General features: G+C 42.3%; 1 protein-coding gene across 1 annotated transcript in view; it reads left to right on the top strand.

Annotated features, from left to right (window-relative positions):
- LOC149279850 (2-acylglycerol O-acyltransferase 2-A) overlaps positions 1–20241 on the top strand; it is a 25705-nt gene extending 5464 nt beyond the window's left edge. Inside the window, exons 3-6 of the mRNA XM_089500843.1 lie at positions 15192–15396; positions 16816–16990; positions 17759–17958; positions 20087–20241. Coding sequence (XP_089356969.1) covers positions 15192–15396; positions 16816–16990; positions 17759–17958; positions 20087–20241 — 735 coding nt within the window. The remainder of the gene's footprint in view (positions 1–15191; positions 15397–16815; positions 16991–17758; positions 17959–20086) is intronic.
- The last annotated feature ends 598 nt before the right edge of the window (positions 20242–20839 follow it).

The following is a 20839-nucleotide window of genomic DNA, read 5'->3' as shown; positions in this document are numbered from 1 at the left end:
TATATAGTGATAGGTGTTATGCTGTACCCCAGTCAATGTGTGCCTCAGTATATAGTGATAGGTGTTATGCTGTACCCCTGTCAATGTGTGCCTCAGTATATAGTGATAGGTGTTATGCTGTACCCCTGTCAATGTGTGCCTCAGTATATAGTGATAGGTGTTATGCTGTACCCCTGTCAATGTGTGCCTCAGTATATAGTGATAGGTGTTATGCTGTACCCCTGTCAATGGGGTACTGCATATTGATCCTTTATGCAGCCCGGAGCCCCCGCTCGTGATTCGCTCATAATTAATTTTTGCGGTGAGAATTTCACCTTTAGAGTAGACCATGGAGTCAAAAGGGTAGGAAATATATAGCTCCACCCCCTTGCAATGTGATTTTTTTTTTTCAGCTCCACTAACTTTATATGGACTGTAGAAGCATATTGTGCGCACAAAATTTTGGCTCTGGGAAAAATTTTGCACAACAGAAATTTTCTGCGCACATCACCCAAGAAAAATTAGAGGGAACATTGTTCCTGACCAATAGGAGTGATCGGATCGTTATGATTTGATGACCCCCTCCACCTCCCATAACTGACAGCTATCACACACACGTTGTACATAAAAATACCTATTTTATTATTATTTTTTACATTACACTTTTTTAGTTTTTATTATCTGATCGCTGACAAATTGTTATCCGATCTCTGATTTGTGTCTCATTAAAGTCATCGATCATTGATTACCCACTCAGTAAACTAAAATACAATACGGTGCCACACAGCTCTCTGAACTAGCCGGCACACGAGGAAGACCACCTGCGGCGTGAGAAGGCAACAGCAGCAGAGGAGAGGCTTTATCTGCTAAACACAGCCAGAAGAACAATAATTTTAATAATTCATAAAGATCATTTATTCAGCAAAGAATCCAATCCCCTCCCCCCTTTCATTGATCTGTGACCCGCATTGATTGCTGACTCGTCTGTATTTTATTATTTTATTCCTCCAAGAAAAGGTCATTTTATCCTTTTATGAGCGCTTGGCCGCAGTCTCCGGGTATTACACATCGTAAATCGCACACCGAGTTCTAGAAGCTTTGAATTTGTCGCTTCCCAAATTGTGCTACACTTCGCTAAATAAACCGGCACAATGGTGTTTATGAACAAACGAATATGTATACAAGTTAACTTCCCGTTTCCAAGATCTCTGTGATTATTCCTCCCCATCAAGACATCTGCTCCCTGTTACAAACTACCGTATTTGCTCGATTATAAGACGACCCCCCCCCCAAATCTGAATATTAACGTATGAAAAAAAAGAAAAAGCCTGAATATAAGACGACCCTATAGGATAAAAGTTTTACCAGTTAAACCATGTGAACAATTGTTTGTTAATAAAAGCTATGATTGCGAAAAATATTTTGTTTTTATTTCCCTTTTTTTAACCTGCCCCCCCAGTTATGCACATCTGCCCCCAGGCTTGCCACTCTGCCCCAGAAATGCCTTATACCCCATATATATGCCACTGTGCCCCATGATATGCCTTTTAACCCTCTAAATGCCACTGTGCCCCATGATACGCCTTTTGACCCCCTATGTACCACTCTGCCTCCAGAAATGCCTTATACCCCTATATATGCCACTCTGGCATTTAGGGGGTTAAAAGGCATATTATGGGGCAGAGTGGCATATAGGGAGGTAAAAGGCATTTCAGGAGGCAGAGTGGCTTTAAAGTGGTTAAAAGGCATTTCACAGAGCACTCTGCCTCCAGAAATGCCTTACACCCCCCCATTTAACGCTCCCTCCCCCTCCCTCCTCCAAACTTACCGGTGCTTCTGAGTTGGGGGGGGGGGGGCGCATAACACAGGAGTCCCCGGTGCTTAGTCCGGGCAGCGTGTAGAGCTCCACGCGAATCGCGTAGACAACTTCCGCTTGAGCTTGAGCTCTACACGCTGCCCGGACTAAGCACCGGGGACTCAGAAGCACCGGTAAGTTGGGGGGGGGCATAACACAGGAGGATCCAGGTCCCCTGCATCGCTGCGGGGGATCTGGATCTTAGTCTCATAATCAGACCAATTTGATTATAAGACGAGGGGTATTTTTCAGAGCATTTACTCTGGAAAAAACCTCGTCTTATAATCGAGCAAATACGGTATATGCTGATTTTGGTTGATCTAGTAGTAAGTGACATTTTTGAAATATATTCTTAAAGGGACACTCACATCACTCGAATGCCTGTTAAACGTTCCTTTTTTGTGATTAAGATCTATTTTTGTGCCCCTTTTTTTAATCTATTGAATTTTAATGTTGAATAATATTTAAAAAAAAAGTGATCAGAAGATGCGTGAAGTTAATAAATTCCTCTTTCTTCATGATATTTGTATCAAACTTTATTGTTTTAATTATATAGATGTAGACAGTAATATTGTTGCAGGTATAAACGCTACTAAGGTTTTTTCTTTCAATTCCCATTTATCCCAACTTTTCCAAAGAGATATTATTTACGCCCATTTTGAGTAAAAACTAACTCAAAATCCATTTTATTTTGATCCATACCTGTTGATCTATACCTTCCATACATTTTTCCTGGTATATTGTATGGATTATTTGGGATAACACCGAGTACATCACTAAACAATATATAAAGTTCATTTTTCTGTAGAAGAGATTGAAAAGCGTCAGCTTTTGGCTCTCAAAGATCGCATTCCTTATATTTAAGCATTAAGGGGCAAAAAACCCCCAAAGACAGAAATAATTAAATACCGTATTGGCTCGGATATAGGCCACCCCAGTGTATAGGCCGCACCCTAAAAGTTTGGTGCTTTTTTAAAGAAAAAGTTTTTTTAATAGACATGCTGCCACTCTGTCCCCCCCCCGAGATATGCTGCCACTCTGTCCCCCCCCCCGAGATATGCTGCCACTCTGTCCCCCCCCGAGATATGCTGCCACTGTCCTCCTCCCCCCCCCCGAGATATGCTGCCACTCTGCCCCCCCCGATTTACCAGAGCAGACTCCCGGGTGTCTTGCGGGGCCGGCGGGGGACATCTACGCAATACGCGTATGCACATCCGCTGAGTCTCGGCACCGGAAGTTGTATACGCGTATTGCGTAGATGTCCCCCGCCAGCCCCGCAAGACACCCGGGAGTCTCCTCTGGTAAATCTTGGAGGCAGAGGTAAAACGCATCGTGCGGACGGTCATCGGCTGCGGCGATGCGAGTAAACAACCTCCGCTGCCGGGACATCCGCACGATGCGCTTAGACAACCTCCCGTGCCGGCACCCCCCCCCCGTGGGAAGTGCTGGCAGGGGAGGCTGTCTGAGCGTATCGGGGAGTAGGATGCAGGTCCCCTGCACCGCTGCGGGGGATCTGTATCCTAACCCCGCTGCCTGCCCGGCGCCCGGGACTGCATCTCCCGTGCGTCGGGCGCTAGACCCCAAATATAGGCCGGACCCCCACTTTAAAGACTTCAAGTGGGGGAAAAAAGTGCGGCCTATATTCGAGCCAATACGGTAATTCATCTCAACCAATGCCTGCAGTCTGGGTAAATGTGGCTCCTTCTTCAGGATGGGACAGGTGCTACAGTGCCACCTAGTGGTAGTTGTTGGTAATGTCATTCATGTTTTTATGACCTTTATGAACTCAAATCTCCGAGCTGCCTGGATGGCATTCCTGGGAGATCTCTAAATGAGCTGACCCTGAGACGCCTGAAATATTAACCCTTTATCCGTGAAGATTCTATATAGTAACTCGCCAAGTGTGTTACCCAAATCTGGTATTGATATAATTTATGAACCACATTCTTAGTACCAGATCAATAGTTCATTTTAATTTGTTCTTTGGGATAAAGTATATATGTATATATTTTCATTTTATATTATAATTTAGAGTATATATATATATATATAGTTTATTCAACGTCATACTGTACATGTCACAAACATGCTATTTATTTACAACGGCTATATCGCGTCTGTCTGCTGTCAGGCAGCACTACCAGGCATGTTTGCACGCACACGTGTGTTTGATTTGCACTAGTATTTTAGGCATGCATGCGCAAGCTTTCAATTCATTCTCATAGTCGCCAAAAGTCCCCAAGTTGTTGTGACAGTCTTGACAGCTGGGCTCTCCCAGAGAGTGTCATCATAGGAGATGTCCTCCAGAACCGAGAACTGCGCATGATGGAAAAAAGAGAGCGACTGGGGCTTTCTACGGCTGATATGGAGCATTGGAGTACTCTTTCTATATACTGGATGCGATAGCCTTGTCATTGTGAGAAAGTAAAGGCACGACCGTCGTTTAGGAAACTGGTGGTGACAAAAAAAGAGATGGGGGTCGAGAGAGATAGAGAAAAATGACGGGTGAATAGAGAGAAGTGAGAGAGAACACGAGGAAAACAGAGAAAGGGAGAGAGAAGTGGGGAGAAGGTTTTTTTTTTTGATGGGCACATAAATTGTGGCTAATGATCTGAAAATCTATTTTATGTATTTATTAAAATAAATATATCATTGTTCTTTTAAATAGGAAAAAGATTTCCCCTTTGAGCTTAATCATTTCTTGGTATCTTCTTATATTCAGGAGCCCTGGGTCTATCCCATGTGTATTTACATTCCCTCACAGGATTAGCCTTTAACACTTCTTCTGGGAGGCTGATCCACTCATCTACCACCCTCTCAGTAAAGTAAATATTTCCAATTTAACAGAAAGATGATGATGCTGTAGTACAGAATATGACCACAAGGTGGCAGCCAACACCTGGGCTAATCACTTCCATTTTATTTGCCAGGGATTTATCATTTCTAACATCCAAGTATGTTTTGTTTGTTGAGCTTTGTTTATTACACGGAGAAGACACGGCATACAAGAAAATAGCAATGTGAGCGCGGTCACGCACAGACAATCCACACGTCCAACATTGTTCACGTTAGGGCAATCACAAAACACAGAAAACAAATAAAAATAAACTACAGGCTTGGAAAGTACAGCGGTGCAAACATATCCGCAGCGGTGACCGGAAATGCATTAAAACCCCGATGTGGGGGTAAATATAAGAGTATACCGGGTATTAAACTTCCATTTGTGATAACGGATGAACAGAGTAGCCATTAACGTGCAAAGCAAGCTGGAGCAAAGTAACATTGTTTCCGAATTATTTAAAGGGACCGCAAACAGCCCCTGACAGCCCCCCCTGTAAAGAAGAATTAATACTAAAGTCCCCACCGAGTCCCTGCCAACAGCACCATACATCCTTGCATTGTACACTGACACACACTATACACTAACACACACTGTGCAGTGACACCCCCCTCACACACTATACACTGACACACTGTACACTGACACACACCGTGCGGTGACACCCCCCTCACACACTATACACTATAAACACTGTACACTGACACACACTGTGCGGTGACACCCCCCTCACACACTATACACTATAAACACTGTACACTGACACACACCGTGCGGTGACACCCCCCTCACACACTATACACTATAAACACTGTACACTGACGCACACCGTGCGGTGACACCCCCCTCACACACTATACACTATAAACACTGTACACTGACACACACCGTGCGGTGACACCCCCCTCACACACTCATTTTAACCAAGTGTAGGCGCAAAAATGGTTCAGTTGCTGGATTTAGGAAGGAGACTGTCAATTTTTTTTTAAAGTAAAACAATACTAAATAGCGCCCCTGGAGTAAAGGTGTGTTGGGTTGGCCCCTGGAGTAAAGGTGTGTTTGGGTGGCCCCTGAAGAAAAGGTGTGTTGGAGTGGCCCCTGGAGTAAAGGTGTGTTCGGGTGGTCCCTGGAGTAAAGGTGTGTTGGGGTGGTCCCTGGACTAAAGGTGTGTTGGGGTGGTCCCTGGAGTAAAGGTGTGTTGGGGTGGCCCCTGGAGTAAAGGTGTGTTCGGGTGGTCCCTGGAGTAAAGGTGTGTTGGGGTGGTCCCTGGAGTAAAGGTGTGTTGGGGTGGCCCCTGGAGTAAAGGTGTGTTCGGGTGGTCCCTGGAGTAAAGGTGTGTTGGGGTGGTCCCTGGAGTAAAGGTGTGTTGGGGTGGTCCCTGGAGTAAAGGTGTGTTGGGGTGGTCCCTGGAGTAAAGGTGTGTTGGGGTAGTCCCTGGAGTAAAGGTGTGTTGGGGTGGCCCCTGGAGTAAAGGTGTGTTGGGGTGGCCCCTGGAGTAAAGGTGTGTTCGGGTGGCCCCTGGAGTAAAGGTGTGTTCGGGTGAATCAAGGCCCATAACAGAAAAAGTGTGTAAAGTCTATCAAAATACATACATATACGCACGCACATTCACACTTGCCCTTGCAGCCACACACTAACTTGCCCGTAGACACACTTGCCATAACACACACTTTCACAAATGTTTTCTTTAGTTTTTGGTCCATTTGTTTTCGGACAACAAACTTAATTTCCTGCCCGTTTGGTTTGGACGAAATTCGAAGGGCTTTTTAAATTCAGAAATGAAATTGGTTGTAACTCAACCTCCTTCCCTTTCGGGTGAAAATGTTGAGCTTTTGGCTTAGTTTTTGTCATGCTTCATGGGGGGGGGTCTGGCCTCGTTTTCATGGATTTGTAGGAATCGTCAAGTTTGCCAATTTGCACTCATGCTGACACACACACTTATACTTACACACTTATACTTACACACACACAGACTGACACATACATATTCCTGCTAATACTGACACTCATAATAACACACGCACACACTTACTCTAACACATACATACACAGTCACGCTAACACACGCACATTCACTTTTACACACATGCATGCAGACTCACTCCCTCTCCAAGTCCCTTATCAACGCTCTCATTCTCTGCCTCTCTCCCTGCTTGTTTGCAGGCTTAATAAAACGTAATACAGAGATCTGTGGAATGCTCGCGTTTGGCTGTATTTGGGTTAATAATCACATTTCCAGAACAGGAAACAAATATTTGGCTTTTTTTTTTGTTGATCTGCTGAGAATCTGTTTACGTCTTTGGCAGACTATACAAGCCAAGCGTCCCTAAAATCATTTGAAAAGGTTTCTTTATCTTCAATTGGTTTGTCAAGTGTCCTGATTCTGTTTAAATCCTAATTATTTACTTTTCTTTTTATACTAAAAGCTCTTTTTCTTATTTAATCTTCCAGCACCATATGTGGGTGCGACTCCTACCTGGCACTGAAAAGGTTAACTCAAGCCAATTCTGCTTTAATAAAAAAAGATGAAAGAAGTTTCTTTAAAATGTTTTTTTTAAGCAAAATCGGGGGACAAGTTCTAACTTGATGGAAACAAAATTTGATAACACACAGTAGTGTATTGTGGTTGGGGATCCCAGAAGCCTGACCCAGGGAATGGTCCCAGTGGCCACCCGGCTCTCAACTCCATGCCCTGTCCATTTAGTTAAGTGCCGGGATATGATGTCATATTCCAGCGTTCTCAAGGGTGATCTTAGGGTTATTAGCTCCTAGCTGCAGTATTTCTTTTGGTTCCCCCATTACCAACACACATACTAACACGCAAGCTCACTCTAACACCTACATGGATACGCACTCTAACACCATACACATACATACATATACATTCTAACAGCATGCACTTACACATATATACAGTACATACACACACACACTATAACACCATACACTTACACATATATACAGTACATACACACACACACTATAACACCATACACTTACACATATATACATTCTAATAGCATGCACTTACACATATATACAGTACATACACACACACACACTATAACACCATACACTTACACATATATACAGTACATACACACACACACTATAACACCATACACTTACACATATATACATTCTAATAGCATGCACTTACACATATATACAGTACATACACACACACACTATAACACCATACACTTACACATATATACAGTACATACACACACACACTATAACACCATGCACTTACACATATATACAGTACATACACACACACACACTATAACACCATACACTTACACATATATACAGTACATACACACACACTATAACACCATACACTTACACATATATACAGTACATACACACACACACTATAACACCATACACTTACACATATATACAGTACATACACACACACACTATAACACCATGCACTTACACATATATACAGTACATACACACACACACACTATAACACCATACACTTACACATATATACAGTACATACACACACACTATAACACCATACACTTACACATATATACAGTACATACACACACACACTATAACACCATACACTTACACATATATACAGTACATACACACACACACACTATAACACCATACACTTACATATATATACAGTACATACACACACACACTATAACACTATGCACTTACACAAATATACAGTACATACACACACACACTATAACACCAGGCACTTACACATATATACAGTACATACACACACACACACTATAACACCATATACTTACACATATATACAGTACATACAAACACACACTATAACACCATACACTTACACATATATACAGTACATACACACACACACTATAACACCATACACTTACACATATATACAGTACATACACACACACTATAACACCATACACTTACACATATATACAGTACATACACACACACTATAACACCATACACTTACACATATATACAGTACATACACACACACACACTATAACACCAGGCACTTACACATATATACAGTACATACACACACACACTATAACACCATATACTTACACATATATACAGTACATACACACACACACTATAACACCATGCACTTACACATATATACAGTACATACACACACACACACTATAACACCATACACTTACACATATATACAGTACATACACACACACACTATAACACCATACACTTACACATATATACAGTACATACACACACACACACTATAACACCATACACTTACACATATATACAGTACATACACACACACACTATAACACCATGCACTTACACATATATACAGTACATACACACACACACTATAACACTATGCACTTACACATATATACAGTACATACACACACACACTATAACACCAGGCACTTACACATATATACAGTACATACACACACACACACTATAACACCATATACTTACACATATATACAGTACATACAAACACACACTATAACACCATACACTTACACATATATACAGTACATACACACACACACTATAACACCATACACTTACACATATATACAGTACATACACACACACACACTATAACACCATACACTTACACATATATACAGTACATACACACACACACACACACTATAACACCATATAATTACACATATATACAGTACATACACACACACACACTATAACACCATACACTTACACATATATACAGTACATACACACACACACACACTATAACACCAGGCACTTACACATATAAACAGTACATACACACACACACTATAACACCATGCACTTACACATATATACAGTACATACACACACACACTATAACACCATACACTTACACATATATACAGTACATACACACACACACTATAACACCGTGCACTTACACATATATACAGTACATACACACACACACTATAACACCATATAATTACACATATATACAGTACATACACACACACACTATAACACCATACACTTACACATATATACAGTACATACACACACACACTATAACACCATGCACTTACACATATATACAGTACATACACACACACACTATAACACCATACACTTACACATATATACAGTACATACACACACACACTATAACACCATACACTTACACATATATACAGTACATACACACACACACTATAACACCATACACTTACACATATATACAGTGTGACAGGGCCAGGCTAGCTGGCTCATATGAAGTTTAGCCGGGTCACGGAGCACTTTTGTGTCCGGTTCTGTATACCGTGACCCGGTAATATATTATATTGTGTTTATTGTGTAACCGGCCCAGAGACTGATGTGGATTCAGCCCCAGCCTTCAAAGAGACGATCCTATAATCTGGCTGGGGCTCTTAATCAGCCAGCACAGCCCTGTCTGCCCAGACGGCCCCCGCACTACAGGGGGGATAACACAGGTGGGGGAACCCATTGTATTCTGTAATCCCCTCACCTGATACATCCCCTGTATACTGATGGGATTTGTGATGGGATGTGGCTGATGGGATTGGGGGTTGGGTTCGGTACACATTGCATTGAGATTGTATAAAGTTCTGTGTGTTTGTAATAAAGAGAGTTCTTCTTGGTTTACTACGAATGGTGGTCTGGATGATCCGTGGATAGCTGAGTGCTATCCGTATGAGGGACTGACTGGTGATTCCTCAGCCCTCAAACAGGGGGACCCAGCCTTGGGTACGGTGACCCTGTAACATACAGTACATACACACACACACTATAACACCATACACTTACACATATATACAGTACATACACACACACTATAACACCATACACTTACACATATATACAGTACATACAAACACACACTATAACACCATACACTTACACATATATACAGTACATACACACACACACACTATAACACCATATAATTACACATATATACAGTACATACACACACACACTATAACACCATGCACTTACACATATATACAGTACATACACACACACTATAACACCATACACTTACACATATATACAGTACATACACACACACTATAACACCATACACTTACACATATATACAGTACATACACACACACACTATAACACCATACACTTACACATATATACAGTACATACACACACACACACTATAACACCATACACTTACACATATATACAGTACATACACACACACACTATAACACCATGCACTTACACATATATACAGTACATACACACACACACTATAACACCATGCACTTACACATATATACAGTACATACACACACACACACTATAACACCATACACTTACACATATACACACCTGCATCCAGTCTAACACCATACACCTACACATACCTACAAACTCTTACTTTGTCTCACCCTCCCCTTATCCATGTTGCTCAAACAGTTCTCCCTCCATGCCCTTCCCACCCTGCCTCTTACTCTTTCACAGGTGTGATGCCTTCCTACCACAGGGTCATCTAACACATGGTTACTGTTTGGAGGTATGTAAATGAGTCAGTTACAAAGCAGATCTCTGATTTCCGCAACCAACCCATTTAATAATTGGTGCGTTGAGGGGGGCATGACCCCCCCTATTGAGTGACCCCCAACCCAACCTGTCGGCAGAGACAAGAAAAATCCATGCCTGAAACTTTCCGGGATGGGCTACCTAGCACTCCTCCTCTGCTTGGGAAGGGGCTTTGGGTTGGGACGGGCCTAGATGCCTGTGGAGTGGGGAAAACAGCACACAAGGGCAAGGCTGGTTACACACAGGGGTTAACCCTAACAAAAACTTTAATGGAAAGGAACTGGGTGGGAGAAGAAAGTGAGATGGGGGTCTGCCCAACATGAGCAGAGAGTTGGCATGGCCACTCGTCGCTCTCCTGACCAGGCAAAGAGGAAACAGGAAACGGTCCCGGAGACTCAGGGAAGGAGCTCTTTACCCGGGGACTCTGGGTCCAACTCGAGCGTTCCGAGTCATGCCGATAACACGGCAGCTTCATTCCCAAACAGGGTGTTTCTAAACGTTGTATCTCTGTTGGGCGGGCTGGGGGTGCGGGGCAGAGGTACGTAACTTGTTTTGGTTCTAAGGACTTTAGAAATACGATGTATTATGAGCGGAACGCGGCTCCGCTACAACGATCACCTTGGACCAAGCGGGGAGTAAAACATTAAACAGAGCCGAGAGCCCAATGGTATAGCGCGCCCAAGAAAAACATGTTTATTTCCACGTTTTCTGGTTAAATAGAGTTCATGGTCACGCGTGTAGTAACTGAAGAGCCAATCATTAACCAATAAGAAGAGGATATTAATTCCATAAAACAGTGACCATGAGCATAAAATGTAAGCACCTGGACAGACGGCGCGCTCCCCGATCACCCTCCATCCCAAGCTATGCATCGTTTATCGAGAACATACGGTTCCGAGCTATCTTCTAGATAACGTTTATTGCCCCGCTGCACGATTCCGTGGGAGCTCCTCAAAATTCACGTTGAAGCCATAATAAATATTTACCTTCTTAAGTATTTATGCCTCGGACGTGGGATCATTCAAAAAGTCACAGGAACATCGATGTGAGAAAATAGAGATAAATATTCAGCATTGCGAAATGCGTTAGCAAAATTGTGCCCCTTAAGGACAATGGGCGGTCCCTAAACCCATTGAAAACAATGCATTTTGAGCCCGTGCATGTACGGGCTTTGTCATTAAGGGGTTAACTTTTTTACTTCTAGTGAAGCACCTCAACAAACATAATCAACAGCGCGGTTCTTCATGGCGGGGCGTTTAAAGACCCTTTCATGTTATTGCTGTATTAATGCCAATTTCCATAATCAAAGTGCACTAATTACTTACATTAAGGGGACACTTTAATTGAAAATAGTGCGTATTAGAGTGTGGTCTAAGTCACTTCATCTGGATTCTTTAAAACTGGAAAATAAAATTATCTTAGGGAGAAGCTGCAGCTCCAGAGTTGCAGCGGAATGCCTGCTCCATGGTTCAACATTTCTCTCCATTGATTGGCTGCTTTTGCAAAGCAGACCACATGAAAATTTAAAGAGACTGTTTAGCTATCATGTGATATGTGATTTAAAACGGGACACTCAGCTATCATGTGATATATGATTTAAAGGGACCACTCACTCACCTATAATATTATATGTGATTTAAAGGGACCACTCGCCTATAATATTATATGTGATTTGGGGGGGACACTCAGCTATAATATTATATGTGATTTAAGGGGGACACTCAGGTATAATATTATATGTGATTTAAGGGGGACACTCAGCTATAATATTATATGTGATTTAAGGGGGACACTCGCCTATAATATTATATGTGATTTAAGGGGGACACTCAGCTATCATACGATATAGGTTTTAAAGGGACCGCTCTGTTTTTATGTTGTTATTGTGTTCACGTCATTGTTATTTAACACCCCCCCCCCCCCCCCCGGGTTCGTTTCATCCTCGCAGCGTTAATCAGTCATTGAACTTTATAAGCAATGTTGCCGATGACTCTAAGTAAACAGCCTCGGGGGCATTTAAGGCTTTTGAACAAATTTAGGTAACAATTAATTTCACAGAGGGTGGGTGTCCTGGTTTTACCCAAATCCAGGGAAATCTTTCATACGGTAGATCTGCAATAAAATGCTTAATGCTTATTTTTTTAGAGGCTTCTGCAGACTGGAAATGAACCCAGAGCGCGTTCCCTTTGTTTTGAATATGTCACGTATTAGAGCTCGATGGCGTAAGACGGCGACCTGTTTATTTATATTCATAGTTTGCCTTTAACTAGACGGAGCAGCATAGAGCGCGTTGGTCATCGGAAATCTGTGCCGCTCGATTACCAGGAATCCGTCAGGACTCCAAATAATTCCGGTAGAGACACAATTCCGCCTTAAACAGAGGGGGGGGGGGTTAACAGAGAGAGCCGTAAAGCTACGGAATCCGCAACCTATAGTGGGGCTGGCCGCAGGTAGAATAGAAAGTGGGTTGAATTTTAGCAAAAAAAAGGGGTATTCAGGGTACAAGGGAAAATTTAAAACCCATGGATCCGGGGCTTATGCTCACTACCTACGGGATTATGAAGGATCCGTTCCCCTTTCTGGGCCAAATTGGCATGAACTTTAACCAGTTTGTTTCCTTCACCTGAATCAAAGCAATTAGGGATGTTTTGGATCAATTTAATGTCATCAACATACAGTACGTCTTTTTCTAGCTTTCTAACCATACATTGTTACGATTCAGTGAGATAGGAGTAAGAGAGAAAATCATTTTCAAAAATATTGTTTTCTTTTTCACCCCAGTTGTAGTTTTTCCCCCCCATAATATAAAGTTTTCAGGCAGCTGCATATCAGCCGTTTGTATGATTCTCGCTCTGTTATCTGACCCCCGATCTACTAACCCCCCCCCCCCCGACTCTTTATCATACTGCCTGTGGGGGACAATAGAATAATGGCTCAGTCTTTATCACCCAGACGGACTCTCTGACTAATGAAAGTCTATGGAGGGACGGACTTCATTAGCATCGCCATAAAGCGTCAGCTCAGTGTGGTGTTCCCAGAAAACCGGCGGGTGGCGAGATTTATTTTGAGATCGTTTTGTTTTGAAATGGAAAAATAAAGAATTAAAGACTAAAAAGCACTTTTTGGGTGAATCACAGGAATGTCGCATTTTGATTATTTCTAATAAGCAAAAGACATAAATATTTGTCTCTGACTTGTATTTGTTTTTAACCAACCATATCTGTTAAATTGCCGTAATCTAATCTCCCACCGATTAGCGCAGATCAATAAACCTGTATCGCTATCGCGTTACTTTGTCGATGTGACGAGCGTGAAATAACGTGATACGGGGGGGGGCTGCCACGAAACCGACCTTTGTGAGCGCCGATTAACCCATTCTTGGGTCAGAGGCGACAAAAACAAGTGGCGGGAAAAAAAGTTTGTTTTTTTCGCATTTTTCATTTTAAGTTGATATGTTGTATACATTTTTATGTTTTAAGTGGTTAAAGGGAATATCGCACCAAATTATTTTATTCCTAGCATCAAATTAAAAATATTTTATTTCATAAATATCGCTGTTTTTTTTTTTACCCCAGTTGCAGTTTTTTGCCCCATAATATAATGTTTTCAGGCAGCTGCATATGATTCTCGCTCTGTTATCTGATCCCCCATCTACTAAACCCCTCGACTCCTTATCATACTTCCTGCGGGGAACAATAGAATGGCTCAGTCTTAATCACCCAGACGGACTCTCTGACTAATGAAAGTCTATGGAGGGACGGACTTCATTAGCGTCGCCATAAATCAGCAGCTCAAACAGGGAAGGTCACCCACAATTGAATTCACCCATATCAATTCCCTCACTTTTTAAGCCTCTGCCACTGGGAGGCTGTTCCACTTATCTAGCACCCTCTCAGTGAAACGTCCTTATTTATTATACTTATTATTATTATATCCTATTGTTAAGTCTTTTTCGTTGTGTTTTCTGTATTGCAGCTGGTGAAAACAGCCGACTTGGACCCACAGCAGAACTATATATTTGGCTCGCACCCCCACGGGGTTTTGATAGCCGGGGGGTTCACCAATTTTTGCACAGAAGCAACGGGATTTCATGAACTTTTCCCCGGAATCACTCCGTATCTCCTGATGCTTCCGCTCTGGTTCCGAGCTCCATTTTTCAGGGATTATATTATGAGCGGGGGTAAGAACTTTCGAAATAAAAAAAGAGTATAATCACAACAAGCTTAACGATTCAGGAAAACCTGTGCGTGACATCAGTGGAGAAACGAATGCTGGGCATGCGCAGCCCCAGGCACTGAACACATTTTGTTTGTCCAGCGATTAGCAAAAACTCCATTTCTATAACCAGGAGATCCAATTTAACGCATTCTGGGTTTTTAGTCAATAAGCTGTAATTCACCCAAAAAATGAAATGTTATCAAAATAATCTAAATTCAGAAATAAATATTTTCACGACTAACGCGCGTCTTCCCATATTGGCCCTTTAAGCCCTTTAAGCAGCTGCCCTTCATTGGCTGAGGCCAGTGGAGCCCCCTGACGGTGACCAGTAGAGTCTCTCTTATGGACCTTTAACGCCTGGTGCCGAAGCCATTGGTCTCCCCAGGCCAAGTTGCTCCGAGCTGTACCTTGCCCTGCACTTTGCCAGGCGGACTTTTATGCCAACCTTTTATGTTTCTTTGTTTTTAGTAACACATTAGGGGAAGATACATTCTTTACTCTGAGTGTTCTGACTCCTTACATGGATTCTTTTGCACAATACAACGGAATGGTAGTGGAACAGCCTCCCAGCAGAAGTGGTAGAGGGTAATACAGTGAGGGTATTAAACATGCGCGGGATAGACACACGGCTCCTGAATCTAAGACGAGACCGACGACTGATTAAGGTTTGAGTCTTTACAGCAGGAGAAACGGGCGACTAGACGGGGGGCCGAATGGGGCCGATCCACCGTCAGGGTCTGGGTTTCTATGTAACGCTATTTGATCTGCCGCACCTTCTGTTTATCCAGCGACCCCCGGGGTGCAGCCGTGGGAAGGTGAGGAGCACTCAAGCTCCGTGAACACTCTGTAAGTTTGGTTACCTCGCTATTGACTTCACGCCGAACCTGCGGTAAACTCTTGAGTTTTTTCTCGGTGGCGTCTTTTAGAAAAGTCTCCACTCAACTCAACGGGGCGCCGGGACAGAGAGAGCCTACAATCATCACATAATAACTTGGCTCAGGTTACTAACATTTCCCAACAGTCATAATAACCAAAAATCACCTGAGGTCTCAATAAACAGAATTTCCCGGCAGATCGGCCCCCATCCGGCCCCCGTCTGGTCACCCGTTTCTCCTGCTGTAAAGACTCAAACCTTAATCAGTCGTTGGTCTCATCTTAGATTCAGGAGCCGTATGTCTATCCTGCGCATGTTTAACCCCCCTCACTGTATTACCCGCTACCACCTCTGCTGGGCGGCTGTTCCACTTATCTACCACTTCTGCTGGGACACTGTATTAAAACATTTTTTTTTAAAGTTAAATTGATGCAGAATATTTGTATTTTTTTATGTATTATTTTTTATTTTTTTTTATATATTTGAATATTTGTCATTTTTTTTTAGGTCTCATTCCATCAGATCGAGAAAGCGCGGCTTATTTACTGCAGAATAAACAGAAGGGAAATGCCGTTATAATCGCGGTGGGCGGGGCTCCAGAATCATTGGATGCCCGACCCGGAGCTTACACTCTACTGCTGAAAAACAGAAAGGGATTTGTCAAACTCGCGATACAACACGGGTAATGCTTTATGCTTCAATAAGGACCTGTTTATTCCTCCCCAAAAAGTTATCCCTCCCCTATCGTTAAGTTGCTGAATGTTGTTAAATGGTTCCGGCAGCCTTTGTAAGGGCGGGGTTAAGATTCTTTCTACACCAAGTGGGGCTACCTGGAGATCTCCTTCTTCAAGGGGAGTGGCTATGTAAAGGGGTGTGGCTAGTTTATATAGTGATAGGGCCCTTGGAGGGGCCCGTTAGTGGATGGGGAGTGGAGGGAGAGGGAGTTTGGCGAAACACTCATTCCCTGGCTGGAAAAAATGTCCCGGAGACCCTGGAGAGCGAGGCTTTAGCAGAAGACTCCGGGTCAAACCTGGAGAGTCCCCAGTATACCAACAACGCAAGATGCGGACAACCTGATTGGATAAGTCATAATGATGTCATAGCTCAATAGATTAATCCCCCCTCCGCTGTTCACTTTTCTTCCAAAATAAAGCCCACCCTGAATCCTCTATGGGGGGTTTTAGCGGGGGGACCGGAATGCTCGGCGGGGCAGCGCCAGCTACAATCTTTCTTTACTCGCTCATTGTGGGTCCTCGACGACGGGGGACAGCCCCGTGTCCTGAGCAAGAACGGAGACAACGAGGGCCAAGCTGATCTTTAATCCAACCTCCCAAATTCCACCCCCCCCGAAAACATAGCCACCCGCCGTTCCTTTCTAAATAAATGAAGAATAATAATTTGTTCGCTTGTTTTGTTCTTTTCTAACGTTTCTTTTCTCTCATGTTTTTAGTGCGTCTCTCGTCCCCGTTTTTTCTTTTGGGGAAAACGAACTCTTCGACCAGGTGGACAACCCAAAGGGCTCGTGGCTCCGATTCATACAGGAGAAGCTCCAGAAAGCCATGGGGGTGGCGCTGCCGCTGTTCCACGCTCGCGGGGTCTTTCAGTACAGCTTTGGTCTCTTACCCTACAGAAAGCCCATATGGACCGTAGGTGAGTCGGCGCCACTCCAGTGATCTCCAACGAGGGGCTGAAGTATTTGGAAAGGACTAAAGTATCTATGAAATGAATACATTTGTATCGAATCTCAATGTTCTAAGATTGGAACACGGAACAGCCAATAGAAGCTGAGCAGGGCACACGTTCCAGCTTCAGTTAGTCGCATACAGTCTGGCCTTCTGTAGCTCCAGTAATTCTTCCTTTCCGCTATTAAAATATCTGAATATTCTATAAAATTAGCGCCTATTATTCTGGAAAACCCAAGAAATTATAAAAGTGCAGATATTTAAACAAACAAACAAAAAAAAAAGTCAGGGTTTTAAATGTATATACATCTTATATATTTATATATATCACTTTCAGTATCAAGGGGATCTGGACACATTTTATGGCCACGTTAGCTTAATTGAACCTGATATTACAGATATGCAAATGGTGCATTTTCTGGGTGCCTGTGCATGCGCGGAGCTATATATATATACATATATATATATATATAATGTGATTACAAGATAACTTTTAAGACAAAGATACTGTTTAGCTTATTTTCTCACAAATGGTAACTCTAGTATGAAACAGTATACATGAACAAATCATCCAGGACATCCCCCTTACCCCACAACATTTGAAATGACTGGAGAGGGGGGCTTTTATTTTAGGGGGTGTAGTTAGGGGCACGAATTTCCCAATACTCTTTATATTACTTCGTGCCATTTTTTTAGCTATTTGTGTAACTGAGGGGGACATTTAGAAGAAGAATAATGGGGTTTATTTCCCCCGTTTAATTTATAAAGCCGTTCTCTGCTGTTTCTATACACATTATCGGGGCTTTTAGGGCTGCAGAACCCTGCGATCCCCTCATACCCAGCAAACATTCTGACCTCCTAGAAAAGAGGGGCATCAGGGAGGAGAGAGGGGCATCAGGGGGAGGAGAGAGGGGCATCAGGGGAGGAGAGAGGGGCATCGGGGGGAGGAGAGAGGGGCATCAGGGGAGGAAAGAGGGCTATCAGGGAGGAGAGATGGATGTCAAGGGAGGAAATAGCGGCACAGAGGAAGGTAGAGGGGCATTGGGGAGGAAAAAGGGGCAACAGGGAGGAAACAGAGGGTATCAAGGGATGAAGGAGGGGCACAGAGGAGAAAAAATGGGATTTGTGGAGCAAAGAGGGACTGGTAAAAATAAACAAGGACAGCTGGGAGGTGTATTTTGTAGATTAATGAGGACACACTTAGGAGATATGCTAGCATCTGCAGAATGTCCTATCAAGGGACCTGGGAGCCTGGATTTATGGAGTGTTAGTAAACATACTATCACAATTCTAGAAAAAATTTAATTTAATGAGTCTGTACGTTACTTAAGGCATCCGCAATTAGTTACCGAGAGAGCGCAAGAGAGCACCGCGTGGGTCATTAGCGATACCATTAGTGAGGAACACGGCAGTCCTTCCCAACACGCCTAACACGCGGTTACTTCCGGAGACTTGGCTTTAGATGGAGGGACAAACAATTGGCCTTGTGATCGGCGCTAATCGCGCACGTACTCGGCGTATTCAGCAGATTGTTTCTCTTCGCCGTTATTAATAGTATCAGCAAACTGTCCAGATGGAACGTTATAGGCGGACTTACCTAGAAAAGGGTGAAATATTAATAGAAAAAAAAAAAATCTCAGCGGAACTCTGAACATCATTTTTTTTTTTTTGCGTTATTATTAAAAAATTATACATTCTCAATAATAGATAAAAAAATATAAATAAAATAATCACTAGCCTTTATAGATACATTGATCTATTTTATAATTAGTATTTTGGAAATGTAAGTATTATTAAAAAAAAATACTTAAAAAAAATAATAATTGTAAGTATTATTTTAGAATTAATAACTAATAGTTATAGGTTTAAAAAAAAAATAAAAAATACACATTTTCCTGAGGTCCAAATAAGGTCATGAGTTTTTTACTTTAAAAAAAAAAAAAAAAAAAAAAGGTTTTATTAGAAAAAAGTTGAAAAAATACAGTCCATGTCCTGCCATGCCACGGTCTCTTCCTGGATATATAACGTTATATTATAAGATTGGCAGATACTTAGTTTCTGAACGTTAAACAAGATTCTTTTGCTGTCTGTTCCAGTTGGAAAGCCCATTAAAGTCGTCGAAAATTCAAACCCGTCGGCTGAAGAGATTGATAGGATGCACCAGACGTACATCGAGGAGCTCTGCAAACTGTTCGAAGAGCACAAAACCAAATACAACGTCCCGGCCGACAAGCACCTGACTTTTATCTGAAGGACCCTCGCACGGAATAAGGACTTTGAATATCACATGGACCCCCGGCTTATCAGATCTCATATTGCTGGCATATAACAAATCCAGAACGTGATTCTAATGTAATTGTTATTGTTCACACCATTCAGACATTCCAATAAATACAGTTTTTTTGGGGGTTTTTTACTTAGAATTGAATGCTCTACGTGAAAAAAAATATATAATTTATAAAATGTAAAAAAAAATTGCATGTTATTTCTAAAAAAAAAACTGAATAAACAAAATATAACTCAATCAATGGAATCGCAGCTTTTTCTTCTGGGGTATATTTACTAAATAGCAAGTTGCGGAAGAATTTCGATACGCGATGCCACGCTATGCACTAAAATGAATCGGTCTCTTCCCAAATCTTCATTTTACAGACTAAATAAACCCATTTATCTGTCTTTACAGATTAAAATAAGATATATACCTGTATATGTATTAGAAGCCAGCCTAATGTGCATACTATGGAAGCCACCATCTAAACTACCGGTTCTTAGGATCGCCTATTGTTATGTCGCTGATTGGTTTAGGCAGCCTTTGTAAGATTTTTTTGCCCCTTTGGGGCACAGATCCC

Source organism: Sceloporus occidentalis, unplaced genomic scaffold (genome assembly GCF_023333645.1).
Source record: "Sceloporus occidentalis isolate IW3139 unplaced genomic scaffold, rSceOcc1.0.p SCAF_160, whole genome shotgun sequence".
NCBI lineage: Eukaryota > Metazoa > Chordata > Lepidosauria > Squamata > Phrynosomatidae > Sceloporus > Sceloporus occidentalis.
The sequence above is the reverse complement of the archived record's forward strand: the minus strand, read 5'-3'. Positions and strand labels throughout refer to the sequence as shown.